Source organism: Myiozetetes cayanensis, unplaced genomic scaffold (genome assembly GCF_022539395.1).
Source record: "Myiozetetes cayanensis isolate MyiCay16 unplaced genomic scaffold, myiCay2020 scf2-11, whole genome shotgun sequence".
NCBI lineage: Eukaryota > Metazoa > Chordata > Aves > Passeriformes > Tyrannidae > Myiozetetes > Myiozetetes cayanensis.
Window position 1 is genome coordinate 75,219,848 of NW_026087411.1, and position 16,866 is coordinate 75,236,713.

General features: G+C 37.1%; 1 protein-coding gene across 2 annotated transcripts in view; it reads left to right on the top strand.

Annotated features, from left to right (window-relative positions):
• Positions 1–16,866, top strand: part of MMS22L (MMS22 like, DNA repair protein) — a 100,179-nt gene that overhangs the window by 74,660 nt on the left and 8,653 nt on the right. The window contains exons 17-23 of one of the 2 annotated variants that reach the window (XM_050315576.1): positions 1,895–2,037; positions 2,786–2,928; positions 3,090–3,249; positions 6,301–6,470; positions 12,600–12,811; positions 15,153–15,319; positions 16,691–16,787. In XM_050315576.1, the coding sequence (XP_050171533.1) occupies positions 1,895–2,037; positions 2,786–2,928; positions 3,090–3,249; positions 6,301–6,470; positions 12,600–12,811; positions 15,153–15,319; positions 16,691–16,787 (1,092 nt within the window). Of the gene's footprint in view, positions 1–1,894; positions 2,038–2,785; positions 2,929–3,089; positions 3,250–6,300; positions 6,471–12,087; positions 12,183–12,599; positions 12,812–15,152; positions 15,320–16,690; positions 16,788–16,866 lie in introns of those variants that run through there. The other variant, XR_007628942.1, reaches the window with a different exon arrangement.

A 16,866-nucleotide genomic window follows, 5' to 3' on the forward strand; every position in this document is an offset into this window, starting at 1 on the left:
GGCACTTGTAGAGCCAAAGTTATCAAAGTATCTAAGTGATGGGATCTTAAAACTTCATGGTTACTGCACTCTGATAATTTTCATATCAAACATTTTCGGTTAAAAAGTAAAAAGATTCTTTTGTTGCCAATACTGTTACATACCCTGTAAGCTCTGGCAACATACACACAAGCTTTGGCATTTCTTTCACAGTAGTGCCTGAAAGTTTCTTACCACAACCACATTGTGTAGTGCATGATAGTGTTATAACGTGTTTAAACTAACTTTGAGCATGTGAATAAGATCACTGTTTTAAAAGGACCACTTACCATGCTTCTAGCAGGTAGTTATTGTTCTTTCCTTTCTAAGGATTAGAAGCGTATTATTCTCCAGTTTTAGGAAGAGTGCCAAAGTGGCCCACCTACCAGAAAGCAAGAAAAATAAGAGTGAGACTATAACAGAAAGTGGTTTTGTGAGCCTTTGTGGCCAAGTAGACTAGCTGTGTACATGAAGATTACATGAGGCTGAAATTGTTTACACATTATTGCAAAGAGCATTAAGTTCATAGGCATCCTGTTTTTTCTCTTTTGGTACTGGAATACAACGTTCATTTTTTTCATTTTATTTCCTTGCATTTGGTCTCCTTACTTTTTCAGTAGTACTTCATCAGGGATATTCTGACAAAATATACAGTTGTCACTGGTTTTAAGTAAATGAAGCAAAAAAAAGAAAAAATAGACAACAACTTTATAAATGTTGTTTAGTGAGAAGCAGAATCCAGTTTGGTTTCCATCTGGAAGTGTTGACTTTCTGTTGCAAGCATGAGCAGTAGAAAATAAGTAAATAAAGGTGTACATATATCAAGAAAAGAGTACAAGCATTTTTCATTAAAGTTGAAGTACCTATGACTGATCGGGGAGGAAATATCTCAAATAAAAGGTGTAACTACTTTCGAGAAATTTCGCTGACCTGAAGCACACATGGAGCTCCTCTGGTAGGAACTGGAAACAGAATGCAGAACAGACCCACTGTCTTTTAGCAAGGAGTTTCTGAAGAATTAATGATGTGAGGCTGATATGCTTGGGTAAGAGTGACTGTAGCAGCTACTCATTGTAGTAAGGCAAGTAAAAGTTTATAATTACGGAACAGTAGAGTACAGGGATTGTGCACTGAGTGACTTTGTTCTGACACTTGAATGGTCGAATGGTAGCGAGTGTTTGATTGAAAGTATATACAGCAAGTTTGTGTGATATTTATACTTGTGTGTATATACATGCATAAATGCATACGTCTGTAATGTACTGCCATGAGAAAGGGGTTTCCTTTCTCATCTCCAGGGTGCCTTTTTATAGTTCCCTTTTCATGTGTTTTGAACATAACATAACTTGATTTGCTAAAGCAGACCTTCTCCATCTTTACTGTAATTAGAACGAAGCAAACCTCAGAGTAGTGCGGGACACCTGGGCTAGCTTTCTACGAAAGGCTGGAGTAGCTTAAGTAGTGGCAATGTGGAGTTCCAGGCTGCTTCAGATAAACTATTTCCAGCATTGTACACTGTCAGTTTAGACAATGCTATCAAGTTACCCACTGTTAGAGTAAGGCATTTCCCATTGTGTGAATTTCCCTCCACCCTGTTTTATGTAGCCAAAACACATGTACATGTGTATATATGCCTTTATATTAATTACCATAGGTGGCTTTAGCAAATTTATCATGTTCTTTCTGTTTGGGCATCAGGATATTATGAGCAAAGTCTGCAGAGTATGCAAAAGCAATGCCAGTTGACCTTTCTGTTACTTTAATTGTTTCTATGCACTCTTTCTTTATGTCTACAGCCAAATGAGACGCTCTGCTACCCTTTTTGCCTACTTTTATTAGATCACCCTACCTTTTTCTTCCTCTTCTACCTATGCAGTTCACTGCGTGAAGCTTTTTCTAGTATGGGATATACATCCTATGAAGCTCTGACAGTACGTTCTTGGTTTCGATGCGTTTTGCAAATGTTCATAGATCAACCAAGTGGTGTTCTGGCCAAGACAGATGCTGAGCGAACAGTTGGTAAGTGTTCACATTTCCCTAATGTTTGCAGTAACGATTCTATATTGCAAAGCTGGCAAACATTTTCAGCTAATTACAAAATGTATTTTTGTTTGTATTCCTTTACTTTTACCTAATTACAAAATGTGTTTCTTTACACTGCTTGTGCTATTTTTTGATAGTTTGCCTGCTCTGCATATGACAAATTTATCACAAAGAAAGATAAAAGAGCTTGTTTCCTTGGAAGCAAAGAATAAAAACTTGCTCCCAAGGAGACAAGCTATTTTTCCCCCATGGAGAAACTGCTCTAAAAAAAGTGAATCTGAAGTAAATAGTTAGAAATCATGCTGTGAACGGCCTAAAAGAAGAGAAAAGGGGAAAAAAATCTAGTTGTAATTAATTCTGCCCTTTTTTGTGTTGGATATTTTGCTTTCTTAGAGAAATACTTTATCACTTCTTCTAAAAACATTGCAGTTCTAATTATCTTTAGAACACATCTTCTAGTGACTATTTTTCATACACATTTTGTAGATTTTGAAAAAAACCCCAAACATCAGTACTATGAAAGACTTGGTTATCCATACTTAATACTCTTCACTGTCTTATAATTGTAATATGGTCTTTGTCTGGAGAGATACAGTTGGTTGCAGAATCCTTGTGTTTTAAACATTTTAAAATAATGTTTCACTTTATCATTTTGGGATTAAAGTAAATCTAAAAGCATAACTGTATACTGTATTTACTGCTGTGCTCTCTTGTAAATAATCAGGGAAAGCCTATATGGAGCAGCTGACTGAAATGACAAGACTGATTTTTAAACTCTCAGAAGTAGAAAACATTCTTTCAAAGGCTCATGTTGAAGAATCAGTTTTCAAGCAAGACCCAAAATATGCTCTGGTCCAGTTCATTAAGGTACTGTACACCTATCTCTGTGTTACTTTCATAGGACAATTTTAGTGAAAAGGAACTATATATCAGACTGGAGGGTGGAAAAAGAAATTACTCACAAAAATCTCATGAGATACTTAGTAAGTTTATTTATATTTCTTTCAATGTTTTTGTTTTTTTCTCAGGCTGTTGGTAGAACTTACAGTGGCCTTCAGACACTCCCTGAGAAATCTGCCATGGTAGCAAAGACTCTGGAGTATTTAGGTGATGTATTAAAGTATGTAAAACCTTATCTGAAGGCAAAAGGACCTCCAGAAGGTCTGCAGCTTACGTATTGGATCATAGGTAAATATTTTGCAACCTGTTTGTTTTGTTTTGTTTTGTGTTTTTTAGGAAATGGTTTTAAGGCATCAATAAAATAAATTTTTAATACTTTTTTTCCCCTATACTATCCATATATATATTTCCTATATAATATTTAATGGTTTAAAAAAGAAACTCACCAAGATGTTACAGTTAGATATTTAATTTCTTTCTGAAGATTTTCTTTGATCCTGATGTCTAACCTCTTTGTGGTTTTTGTTTGTAGGGTTCTTTATTACCCCTGCAAATCACTATTTTCAAGAGTAAAATGTTTTTGTGTCTTTCACTACTGAAAACTAAATGTTTAACCCAAACAAACTCAGAAACAGTGACAGGAGTCAGTTTTTGACTATTTAGCAGTAGTGAGAATTGTTATAAGTCATAGCAGTTCCTGAAGTTCCAGCAATTTATGCCCACAGTGGATCTGTTCCTCCCATAGCGGGTCGTGAGACCTTTTGATATGAGGTCTTTTGTTGTCTCCTTTCTCTTCCCACTCATATTTTAAATGAAAGTGATGAGCTCTGAATTTTTCCTGTAGAGCATAAAAGTGGATGTACACCCTTCTTAAAGAATCCCAAGTTTTGAACCATGTGGATTGAGGCAACATGCACTTGGTGTTAGGTATCCAAGCTACGGGGAATAGCCTGGCTCACCAGTGAAATCACTCGCCAGAGAACCACTTATTTAAATGAATTTTTCAATCTTTGTGTAGTGTAAAGGTAGAAATAGAAGTGGAGCCAGAGTCATAGAATTCAGCAAACTGTAGGTAGATTTGGTTAGGGCCAATGTGGAGGGGTAAGGTAGAGTTTAAAACTGTTTTTTCAGGGAGTTTAAGTTAGATATTAGGAAAAGATCCTTCATCCAGAGGGTGATTGGGCACTGGAACAGGCTCCCCAGGGAAGTGGTCACAACACCAAGCCTGCCAGAGTTCAAGGAGCATTTGGACAATGCTCTTAGGCACGTGATGTGATTCTTGGGGTGATTCTGTGCAGAACAAGGAGTTGGACTTTGATGATCCTTGGGGGTCCCTTCCAACTCAGGATATTCTATGATAAGCAGTATTATGACAGGCTGCATCATATTTACTGAAGTTATGTTAGTGGCCAAGTTGGCTTAGGAATGTAATTTGCTTTCTTTTGGAACTGCTTCTCTTACATACACTCTGTACTTTACTAAGGCTCAGTTCTAGCATTTGTTCATTAAGCATGGAACCACTGATAGAATAGAAAAAGAAGAGTGCTGTGTATTATCAATGAATTGTGCCAGTCTGACCCACTTACCTTTAAAAATAGAGTAAACCTTGTGTATCTCAAAGACAGACGTAATAATCTGCATGCAAATGCAGTTCAAATCGTGATTATATGGAGCACAGCGAAAGCATGACCGAGATCAAAAGGTGCATCAAATGTAGTGGAATTAGGGTTTTGTAAAATACTTTACTTTTCTATTGCAAGATTGGCATATTTTGATACACAAGACGTATATCAAATTAAATGTTTTCAGATACCCAGATGTGGATTGGAGCCTTGGAAAGTAATTTTAGATTGGTATTTTCCTTTTTAGATTGGTATTGTCTTCTCTGTTCTTTGCAGTAGGAAGCGATTAATCTTCAGTCATGCTGTTGTGGGCAAGAAATTGTCCTTTTCTTTTTAGTTAAGAAAACATAGAAAAGGTTTAAAAGAAAAAATATTTAAGTGTATTTCAATCACTGCTTCACATTCTGTGGGCTTGTTAAATTATAAGGACAAAGCAAGAAACTTAACAAATCTAAACACCTCCCGTCTGTGGTCAGATTGTGTCTTGTACTGTCCCATACATCACAGGAACGATAATAGAAGGAGTACTTTAGCTGGAATGACCATGTTTCTTTCAAAGCAGGAAGCTTAGACAACATTATTAGAAGTATTGTTAGGTGATCGTTCTCTTTCTCTATGATTGATCATTGTGTTTTCTTTCACTCCACAAGATTAATGTTGTTTTGCGTTGTTTTTAGAGATGGTAATGAATGACTTTTATAGATTAATAATATCTTGTAGCAGCCTACTTTTGATTTTTCATTATTTTCAAAGTCTTAAACATGTTTTCTTGGGATATTCCCATATTTTCAGCCCAGGAAACTTTTCCTTGCCTCTAATTAAATGTAAAGTTCAGAATGTCTGGAACCCCTACGTAGAAATCTCGTTTTATTTAGTGTGTGTTTTGAGTATCAACACTCTGGAGTATAGTTATTTTCTCAAGAAAAATTGCACCTCACCTGCAATAAAGATGTTTCTCAGAGTTAGGGTATTTACACATCAACACCTTTTTAGGTTTTTGTTTTGTTTTGTTTTTTAAAGATCTTAAGACTGGCTCAGAGCTATGCAAGTGATACGTTGATGTGCTGAAAACAAAAAAGATGTTGTCTGAGGCTCTTAGTGAATTGAGAGCCCACAAAGATCTGGTGAGACCATGCTGGTTTAATAGAGTTGGCTGCCCCTTATTCTTTTTAATCTGCTGAAATTAAATACAATTTGAAGGATATTTAATGTTTTCCTAACATTCAATTCCCGGGTGAGTAGTTGCTGATGTGGCCACAGTGGTGTTAGATGAATGTGAAGGGAAGGCAAAGGCAGCATAGCTCTCTGAAATGGGATGAATGCACACAGCAAGGTAAATGTTTAGGTGCATGTGGGCTGATTGCGTTGGCGTTATGGACCAAGTTTAGTTGTTTTCTGCAGGGATGTAAGAGACTGTCCTTTCTTTAGCATTGCTGTACTTTTCCTAAAGCAGCTTCACTGGCTTAAAAACTTCTAACTGTAATGTATTGAGTCAATTTAGCACTTTTTTTTGATGAACTCTAAATGGACTTTTGGAGTTGTTTTGGTTTTTTTGAAGGGATGCCATGGAATGAGTACATGGGAGCGAGACATTTCAGTTGCTGCTGCTATTCTCAGATTATCTAATTTAATATAAGTGTCTCTTTAGGCTTTGTTATTTTTTTTTCTTAACTGTGAATTGCTTTAGGATTTATTTTTTTTCCCCCCCCCCAAACAGGATGTCTGGTAAAGTTCTGGGCACCAATACTGGCTACTTCCAAGGCACAGCAACTGTTGTTTCGCATTGTGGATTGCTTATTGCTGCCACACTCTGTGCTCCAGCAGGACAAAGAGCTGCCTGTGGCTTTGCTGTCTGCCATTCAGGAAAGCCTGCCTCTTTATCTTCAGGTAAATATCTGAACTCTATTATCAGCAGACAAACATATCTTCAGGAAAAGATTCATATTGCAGAGGATGTTTTCCTTTACCCTAATCAAAACAAGTGTTGACTGAATTTAAAAAAGCAGCAAGAGGAGTTTTTTCTTCTTAGAGAAGTGGAAGGAAAATTGCCACCCCCTTGGCTTTCCTCTCATGGCATGCAGCTATGCTGTGATACACTCCAGAGCTTCTAGCCTCATCACTGGATATGGAAAGCTTTTAGCCAACCTACTGCTTACACTGGTCTCTGATGTGAGAGATTTCTGAAACAGTGGGTCAAGTAATAATAATATGTAGTGAGACACTTGTTTAGATGACAGAGCAAACAAATGTTTTAAATCATCCTTGACTTGGCTAACTGTACATAATTATGGATGAGATACTCTTTTTTATTGGTCTTAGGAACAAAAGAAAATCCTCTGCATATTATGGCACTGGTTTATCTTAATGCTTTAAGAATATGTTTTACTGAATCAAGTTTCTACTGCTTACTCCTACATGGCTAAAGTCCTCTTGCCCATTATTTCTCCTATTCTTCCCTCAGCTTCCCTATCACTCTTGAAACCATGCAAGGCTTGTTGATGCTGTAGGAAGATACTAATTCCTGCTGGTGAGGAAGAGAGTGTATTTTTTAAGTAAATAAGTTGGCATGTTTTCCTTGTAGATGCTTGGGTCTTTTTTGCTTACCATTTTCCCTTCTCTCTTAGTCTTCATTTTGATTGCAGTCTTAACTGACTTCTTTGCAAGATTGTATTGTGAAACAATGCAGTGGTGACATTGGAAACATCCCTCGGATTTATTCCTTTCGAAAGTGGTTGCCTTGTGATCGATGACATGTCATGTGGAAGTGAATATGATTATATAATGATGTGCAGAATATGACTTGCTTTCCTGCTCTGTAGGTATTTTCAGAAGCTATATACATGTAGGACCATCTGGACAATAATATTACCACAGAGTGTGAGTGTCTGTTTGCTAATTTAGTATTTTAGTCAGAGAGCCAGTTTCTCTGGAGTCTGCACAGACGGATGTAGTTTTAAGATGAAACCACTTGAGTTGGTTTTGAAGTCCAAGTGTTGTGGACCCTTGTTTCCTGTTTTCTTTGCCAGTTTCTGAGTTGTGACCTCACTTTTGTATTCTTCAGCAGTCTGCTGCAAAGTCCACATGCTTTTTGGCTATGGTAAATGATCTTACTTGACCAGATAGTTTATTTTAGACAAATGCTGCTTCTAGAAAGCAAGTAACTCTTGAATTTGACAAACACTTTTGATAAAAGAAGACAAAGAGGAGAATTCTTGACTTATTTTTCCTGTTTCAGTGTGGGACTTCTGCATTCTATTAAGTGTTTGTATTTACAAAGTTCCAGCATTTTTAAGTGCTTCAAAATGATTCATTCATTCAAAAATACTTCCTTCCCTTTTATTTGAAAAGTGGAAAAATTCTGATTTAGACTCAGCTTGAAAATATTTTTAGTTTAAACACAAAATATAACTCCTCTGAGATCCTTTGAGATTGAATGGATTCTAGGCACTCTCTGACATCTCAGGTTATTGTTTTACAATTGGCTTAAGGCTAAATTCATTCCCTTTCACCACCATGTGCATTCCCATTTAATTTGCTTTAATGATTCTGTGAATATCAATTTGTGAGCTGAATCAAATAGTAACTATCCCCACAAAACAAACAAAAAACCAAAACCACAAATGGGCATGGCAAAAAAAAAGTGATAGAACAATGTAAGTGGGAGGAAAAGCATGTAAATGTGGTGGGAGGAAAGATGGAGAAACAATTCTTGGGGAATAACCTTACCAAAGCTTTTAACAACTACTCTTAATGTGGTTTACTTGATCCAGGTTTTAAAGGGATTGGAAATCAGTCTTAGTAGCGGGTAATTAATTTCATACATCCATTGACGCAGCAATCTTATGAAATCCTATAGAATTCCTGGATTTTTCCATCTTTTAGGACAACATACGAAGCTCCTTCTCTTCCCACACCATAGTTTATTACGACCTTCACAATTTATCAAAACTGATGACTGTAACTCATTGTCTTTCATTACCTCAAACATACAGGTTTATTTTTAATGGGTAAAAATTAAAGGCTTCTTTTAGTTTTCCACTGGCACACATAATTGTCAAATGCACTAATTGGGACTGGACATTGCATTTCTCTCTCTTTGCTTCAGACTGTCTGTATTTACTTGTTACGTTTGTATAGAAATTTGGGTTATACAGTTGTGCCTTTTGACAGCTGTTGGGCAGCTGGTCTGTTTTCCATTGTACATGGATCTTATCTAGAAGGTTTTTTTTCAAACTCAGTCACTGATGCTGCCTTGTCAAAACAGCTTAGTTCTAGCAGCTTTTGAACTAGCTGGGTTTTTTTTCTTGCCTAAGGGTTACTGTCTGGATACTATTTCTATCACTGTGCATCATCTGTTTTGATAATATTTGATGACCTAAGAAAGATTTTATTGAGATATAATGTAAAAATTGCCCTCAGAGTTGTTGAACAACTCACTTTGGAAAGTAAGGCATGAAGAACATGAACGAACAGCCATTTTACAATTTTATGGGACTGATCCTAATTATGAGATTGTGAGGCATGTAAAATTTAACCCTAGTTATTTCACTACTGTAAAAAGCAGTTCAGTTGATTTGTGTCATAGTGGATTGCTGAAGCCTATCATAGGAGGTTTCAGATCGAAATGCCTCTTGGTAGATTTCTTGGAGAATGATTTGGAGGAATTTTAGTACACATTACTAGTAATATGGTAAAGAACTGAAGTGGTGTATGGAACTTGTTTTGGAGAAGAAATATTAGTTTAGATATATCTTGCAGAATACAGTGTGGATCCATGGAATAAGCATTTTATACATAATAATAGGAAAGGTAAGATACCCTGCTTGATTTATCAGTGTGAATCCTGTCCAATACAGAAGATGGTTGATTTCTGTGTAAATACAGAGAGTGGTAAAAGAGCTTCATTCTAAATAGTGCTTGGCACATACATTTTCCAGGGATTTTAATGGGTCTGTGCAGGCTCAGCATTTGTCAGAGATCAGACCTTAAAAGCCCTCCCATGAGCCACATCTGCGGTCCGATATTTGAACAAGCTTATTAATACATTTTGTGAATTATAGTATGTATTTAATAGGAATCGTACAACATTAATTGGTGAACAGCAGATTTATTCCAACAGCAGGACTTATAATATAAGTCATCATTAGGTGGCTTGGCATTTCTGCAATGAATAGTTCCAGTAATCCATACTAATCGGTTCTTTGCTCTCCACAGGTGATTTACAGATACATAGATAAATCAGAAGAGGCAGCTCTGGCCACAAAAGGTTCCTGCAGTGAACATGCACAGGAATCAGTTGCCTTTCTGCCAAAATGAGGAGCAGATGATGTCATGCCTCTCTGCTCCTCTTAAAATGTCTTTGTTTTCTTTTTAACCTCAGAAGATGGCTAAAGAACATAGTTAAGAAAAAGGAAGCGGCTTTATCAACCCTTTAGAGTCCATCTGCTTTGTAGGGATTGTCCTCGGGGTCTGATGAGATTGATTTCAAATCCCTGGTCCAGAACTGCAGTCCAGTAGCATGCATTTCTTTTTTCTCTGATATGAACGGTGTTACTGGTTAATTGCTGGTGGGATTTAAAAGAAGAAATTTCTACGTGATTACCTTGTTGTTTTGCCATTGTACCTGGAGATTTGCAGCTATTCTGCAATGTTGGTAATTTATCCCTTGTGCCACTTGGGATATGGTGTTGTCAGACTTTGTGCAGGTCTGTTGCTCTCTGTACTTTTAAGGAAAAGGAGGAGTCCAAAATAAAGAACACAGTGTTGAGCTGAATTCAGTGGGCCTTTGTGTCCAAAAGAGAAATCCAACTTCTTTTCTAATTTTTTGGGATGCAGTTTCCAGAATCAATTTACTTCAGCTCAAAAAATGAAAATGCTTTTATGAAGGATCAGACTAGGTTTGTTGATTAATTTTCAAATCAAATTACTAGGTCTGCAAAAATTAGTCAGCATTCTTTCAGATATCTAAAATCTAATATTCTTTTCTTTTTATTGCACCTATTAAACATCTCTAGGATCATTTCTTAAAAGCTCTTACTAGTTAACAACAACCAATTTCTGCTTTTCTTGATACTGTGTAGCATTTGTTGATCTTCAATTTGAAGAAGTCTCATTTTAGTAACTACTGTTAGTTTTTCACAGTTCTTCACAGGTGCTGTGTTCTTCGTGTCTTCCTGCAGATATCCTGTGTAAGATTGTGATATTCTTTGTGTCCCTTTTATCAGATAAATTAATACACTTTGTCACAGATGTTTGGGGATTTTTAGTGTTAAAAGTCTAGAATCTTAAGAGTGCCAGTTCCGATATTTGGATTATGGAGTACATTCTGTCTTTCTGTATGAGCTGTACTACAGAAACACAGGCAACTCTTCTTTATGCCTGCTGCAATATCGTATTGAAAACATCAACCCCTCAAGCTTACACACTAAATAGTCTGTCATCTGTAACAGTCTCTCTTTGGGTCTGTTACTTGCCAAGAAGCAGCAGACTTCTTGTTTTCAAGAATTCTGATATAGCGGCAGCTGCTTTTTCCTACAAAATTTTGCACTATGTACGCAAAAGGAGGAGAGAATCTGAACTTTTAATCAAAGCCTCAGTTGAGGAAGTGTGGTTTTTTATCACTGAGACTTGATAAAATTACCAAGAAGCCCTAGAAGTATGTGAAGTTAAACCCTTAACGCAACAAATCTGTGTTCAACAGAGCCACCTACAGCAAGTCTTCAGGCAGGTAGTGAAAAGGCTCATTTCTTGACATCTCATGTTTCCTGTATTTGTTTACTGTGGAACCAAAAGTGGGAACTCCTCATTTCAAGACCCTCAGCTATGTCTCAGCCTGCTTTTTCCTGAAACACTTGTTCTGTCCCATTCACACAGGTATAGATGAAAATGTTTTTGGGGAGGGACTCCTATTCAAAAAGCAACAGAAATACTCTTTGTCAGTAGCTGGGAACAAAAGCAGTTTGACTTGAACTGTTAACTCCTATATTAGGGAGTATTAATTTACCTCAGCAACCATAAATATTCAGGCAGATACTTCTTCTACCAAAACTGAAGTCTAACAGAAGCTTGAAGTACTGTTGTGCTTGACCTTGTTTTACACCATTATTCTTGTTGGACAAAACTGTTCTCAAGAGGCTTCTGTTTGTGTTGCTGACTGTGACCCTTGAGATGGGAGATCAGGGGAGTTTATTTTTTTCTTAGTGATTTGTTCTTCTTTCTCTCAGGAACCAGGGGGAAGGGAACAAAATCTTAACTTCCTCTTATGGCAACCCCTACCAGTAAGAGTATTACTCTTTTCTTCAAAGATGACCATGTGTATTTTGTGTAACTACAGGTAGTGTTCAGATAAGCACTTTCTGGGCAAGTACTTTCATTATAGATTTTTCTCTGGATCAATATAGCTTATATTGGATGAATAACAGCAGTTTAGCCTTATCTTAAACAGAGTTTAATACTCCCTCTAAATCCTTTATAAATGGTGCCTAATTTACCCTAATTTTTTCAGACTGTGAGCAAATTTCTTGTTGGAGCTTGATTCTAAGTGCTCATTTTTCTGCTATATCATTCATACAAGAATTTCACACTGTCCTTTACAAACAGGTGAGGTATTTATTCTTTCTCTCCCTTCTTAAATCTTACCTGACTAATATACTTTGTTAGACCACAAAGAGGGTTGAAAAAGAAATAAGGAGCTTTTGGGCACAGAAACTTTCTCAGGTCTGAAATGCCAAAGTTTTATTTTGAATTTGAAAGGGAGCTTGCATGTCCCAAAGTTTATCTTCCAATATATTAATTAGTCTAGTAAAAGGTTTTTCCTCTCTTTGCAAGCCTTGCCTGACTTTTTCTTCATTTGCAGGCCACCATATCTACAGCAAATTGCTGATGCTTATTTGACAGGCAGTAGTTATTCTGTGTACAGCGGTTTATGAGTATTTAGCCTACAGTTGCTAAAGATTTATTCAAAAGTATTGTTAAAAATTTATTCAGTTTCTCACTTTCTATAATTTTCTTCTACAGGGCCTGTCCTTCATATGCTGTCAGTCTCAAACACAGGGTGCCTATTTAAATCAACTCCTTGGGAGCATTATTCGACACTATTTTGGACGATTCCTCCCTTCTTCTCCGACTGTGCCTGGTACTGGACAGCATCCTATGCTGACTGCCTTATGCAGTTCCATTACAGCCCCACAGATGCTCCGTCTACGGAAGACCACTTTGCATGTCGTAAAGTAAGGACTAGTGGAGTAAAAAGCATCCCTTATTCAGATATTTCACAAATAGCTAATTAGAGAGGGAATGCCTCTGTTTTCTTCACAGTCAACTGATAGTGTGGCTGTAGGAAGAGCCTGTGAGTTGCTGGGCAGGGAACAAAGGAAGGACAGTGTGTATACACATCAGGAGAGTGAAACTGGAAAGATCTGTGAGCCAGTAATTAAGGATACAGGTTCTAGGCCATAAGAAAAACTATTGGATGAGGTCACATGAAAAAAAGTAATTTTCTAGAATTACATTCCAATATACACCATCATACGTCTGTGTCTCAGGCTGTATTTAGGGTCACAGAGGTGTAGCGCTTATAGCTGCCACAGTTACCCGTACATGGGGGTCCTCATTGCTCTGTAAGTGTCAGGGAATACACAGGTGTGCCAGCTACCCAGGGCAAATGGAAAACTGGGGCTAGGGGAAGAGGAAGGCATAGAGGCAGGGAGACAGTACCCATTCACCGTGCTGTCACTACTCACACAATGTCAACAGCAGCTATAAGCTTGTGCGCCTGCTGCTGAAAGGTTGTAGCTTTGTTGTATGTACTGCAGAACAGTGAACAATTCATACTTTTTGTCCATGTTGGGAAAGAAATTAAACCCCATTGAATGCAAGGTGATTGCTTATATCCAAGGTAATTGGATTTTTATTTGTTAAAGAGTGTGTATACATATTGATTAAAAAAATAATTTCAGAGTTGATCTTGAGTAAATATAATAAGCAATCCTGTAAGTAAAATTTGTATTATCACATATTAGAGGAGTGAATTAAGATTTCACAATCTTGGTTCTGACATGTTTTTAACTTATGTATACTCAAACTTTGTCACCTTAATTAAGTTATTTTTGAATGTGTGCATGCATGTGTGAACATTGAGATTGATAGTGGATAGAAAGTTCCAAAGCTGTAATGGCACTTGGTGATTTTTGAGATGTGAAACATTCCTTGGGGATCGGGGAAGAATGTGGAAGAAGTGAGCAAGGCTGATTTGCAAACTGTTGGGTGGTCAGGAAGCAGTCACTGGGTCTGTAAACAAATAGGTACAGACTTTGCTGGCCACTTTGCCATATGAAAGCTAGTCAATATACTGCTTCCACACAGAGGAAATGGAACAACACCATCAGGAGTGTCTTATGTCAGAGAGCTAAAATAAATGTAGCACCCCACTTTTAGTGGAAGGGCACCCCCAAAAAATTGTGGAAAATTTTCAGAATACTTAACAAGATAGAAGATTTTGGAGTTGCTAAGACCACATAATGTAAGAAATATAGAAGTAAAGTGTTACAGCTTTCATTTGCCTAGTCACACACGTAACTTCAGTGCTCTGAATCTGTCCAACAAAGTACCCAGAGCTCTGAAAGTCAGGTTCCATTTGAAAGGTGTAGGAGCACCCCTTACTGAGTTTTAACAAGGATGAGGGGTTTTTAATTGATGCATTGCTCAGTAAACATGCGTGCCTTGTTTGAGTAGATAACAGTAACTAATACTAAATATCTAAAAAGCTTTTTTTTAAAGGTTCTTGGAGTGTTCTTGCTTACTAATGAACAAATGCTGTGTTCTTTTCACCTGCACTCCTCTGTCCAGAATGCTTCAATTTAAACTTATTGTCTTCAGATTAAATTAATTGATGTCAAACCGACAGTAGTTTGTATTCTTGTATTCTTTTGTGGAGAAATAACAAATCAAGGTGTTTGAATTGGAACACTCCCTGTGTGTGATGTTAAAATTTGCTCCTATTGCAGATTGACCTTTTATCTTTGTGCCAGAATTTTATACTGGAGATGACTGTGTTAATTCTGTCAGAGCAAAAGCAGTCATTGGCTGTCCCATTACAACATACTGTTGTCAAAAATAAAATAACAATACCAGTATAACAGCAGAGCTGTTACCACAAGTTGGATTGTGAGTTTACAAAAGCTCAATAACATAGTTGAATAACAGCTACATTATGGATGTTGGTTTAGGATCTTGGAATCTCAACTCCTTCATTTATTCAGTTCCGATGCCACCTTTTTATTTTAGCTTTTATAGTCACACTTGGCTTTTTAACTGTAATTATGATAGCTCTTATTTCTCACTTCCCTCTCAACAGAAAAGTCAGAAGGCATCACTGTCCTCTGACAAATTGGGAGTCGTTGCTAAGACTAAGACAAATAGAATCCATTATTTGAGCCTAGATAAAGATAGAAATCTATGTAATAGGCCTCCTGCTGAAATATTACAGTTATTTTAAGGTATATGGTGCTTGCACTGAATGGAAAAAACCTGAAATTACAGACTTTGTTCTGGTTTGCTTTGTCTTCTCAGGGAAAACTACATGCAGTTCAAAGGCAATGCTCCACCTCCTCGCTTGGCCTCCGTTCTTGCTTTCATTCTTGAAGTACTTCAGAGAACCAAGAGCACTGAACTGTGTGACATTGAATTAGTTCTCCCATCTGTGTTGAAATGCATGGTATTGGTTAACGAGCTACAAGGTGAGCTGTTTGTTTGCTTTAAGTACATTTCTCCACACTTGAAGGATGTTTTTACTGCTAAGCATCTTTCATCCCAGTATTTAAGACTCTCAGATGAGGTGAGTAAGATCATCTGGCCAGCTAAATTGGACAAGTTTTTTTGTTTTTTGTTTTTTTCATTAACTGGTCTGGGACTTCTCTCTTTTTGCTCTCTAATGAACCAATCAACTTCTCAGGAATCTGAAGAGCATTTCCTTTCTCCCTGTCCTTCCCATCTAATTGCCTCTAGACTTGGCAACTGTGGAAATTTTTTTCCACCTAAAACTTTGATACCAAATAAGACTGGCGTATGTTCTCCCCATAGAGGTATTATAAATGGATTAAAAGTAGCATGTTGCTCTCTGAAGGCATCTTTGAGTCTTCTTTCTTCTTTTAGCATGCTTTGTTTCATAGCAAGAACTTCTTTATTTTTAGCTTCTTAAAAAATGAAGCACTCTGTTCACCCTATCATTATATAATGAATGTGCATAAGCTGCTAGTAGAGGCATTAAGCAAAATTGGGACTCACTTCTGACTTCTCCTGGGAATTTTCTCTAATAAAGTACTTTTTGATTCTGGTCTTTAACAGTTTCAAGGACAAGACGTGCGTAGTAAATTAGCCGAATCATCACAAAACTTTCTTCCCTCTTTTGCCATTATGGCCATTCCTGCTGGAAGCTGAGAGCACCCACTTTGCAATGGCCTGAGGATTAGAATGGGCTGGAAGTCTTGTGCTGCTGTGGCCACCAGCTCACTGACTGCCTGGACAGAGTTCTGTCACACCCTTCTGGAGAAGCCCTTGCAGCCCAGTTCCACCTTTATAAAGGAACAGCTGTATCTTGCAACTTGAGTATTTATTTGAAAACAATTATTAAGAAAATAGTGAAGGGTTGGTTGTTTGTCTGTTTCCCTTAAAAAACAAGTTAGGGTGGATTTCAGAACAATATTCACCATTGCAAAGTACTAGATCTACATAACTTAGGGCAGGATATACTGCTATGACTCTCTTTTTTTTAAATAAATAGGAATGATTAAAGAATATAAACAGAACTTACATTTAAATACAATCTCTATTTCCAGTAAGTATCTCTTTACTTTTACTTAAAAAGACCATTATGTACTTAAAAATCTGCATGTTTAAAGGATAATGGTGGTGAAAGTAAGACTTTTGCATAAATCTGTGACTCATTCTGTTCTTTATAGCCAATCTAACTGCTTTCACAGTAATTTCACTTGCATCAAAGTAAGATTAAACCTTTTTTTCTCATTTAAAAATTTTAGTCTTCGTGAAAGACATTCTCCAGATGGTCAGTTCAAGAGCTCTGTGTGAATCTTGTGATTTTTCTTTTACAGTTAAAAAAATATCTACAGACATTGTACAGAACATGGTAGAAGGCTGCCAAGCAGGGTCAGGAGGGGAACATGCCACCCAGCTGACTTCTGTATTTAGGTAACCAGAAAATATGCCAATTGGCAGCGAAGCTACTGCAAGCCAATTGACAGCAAACATGTTTTTTTTAAATAGCTAA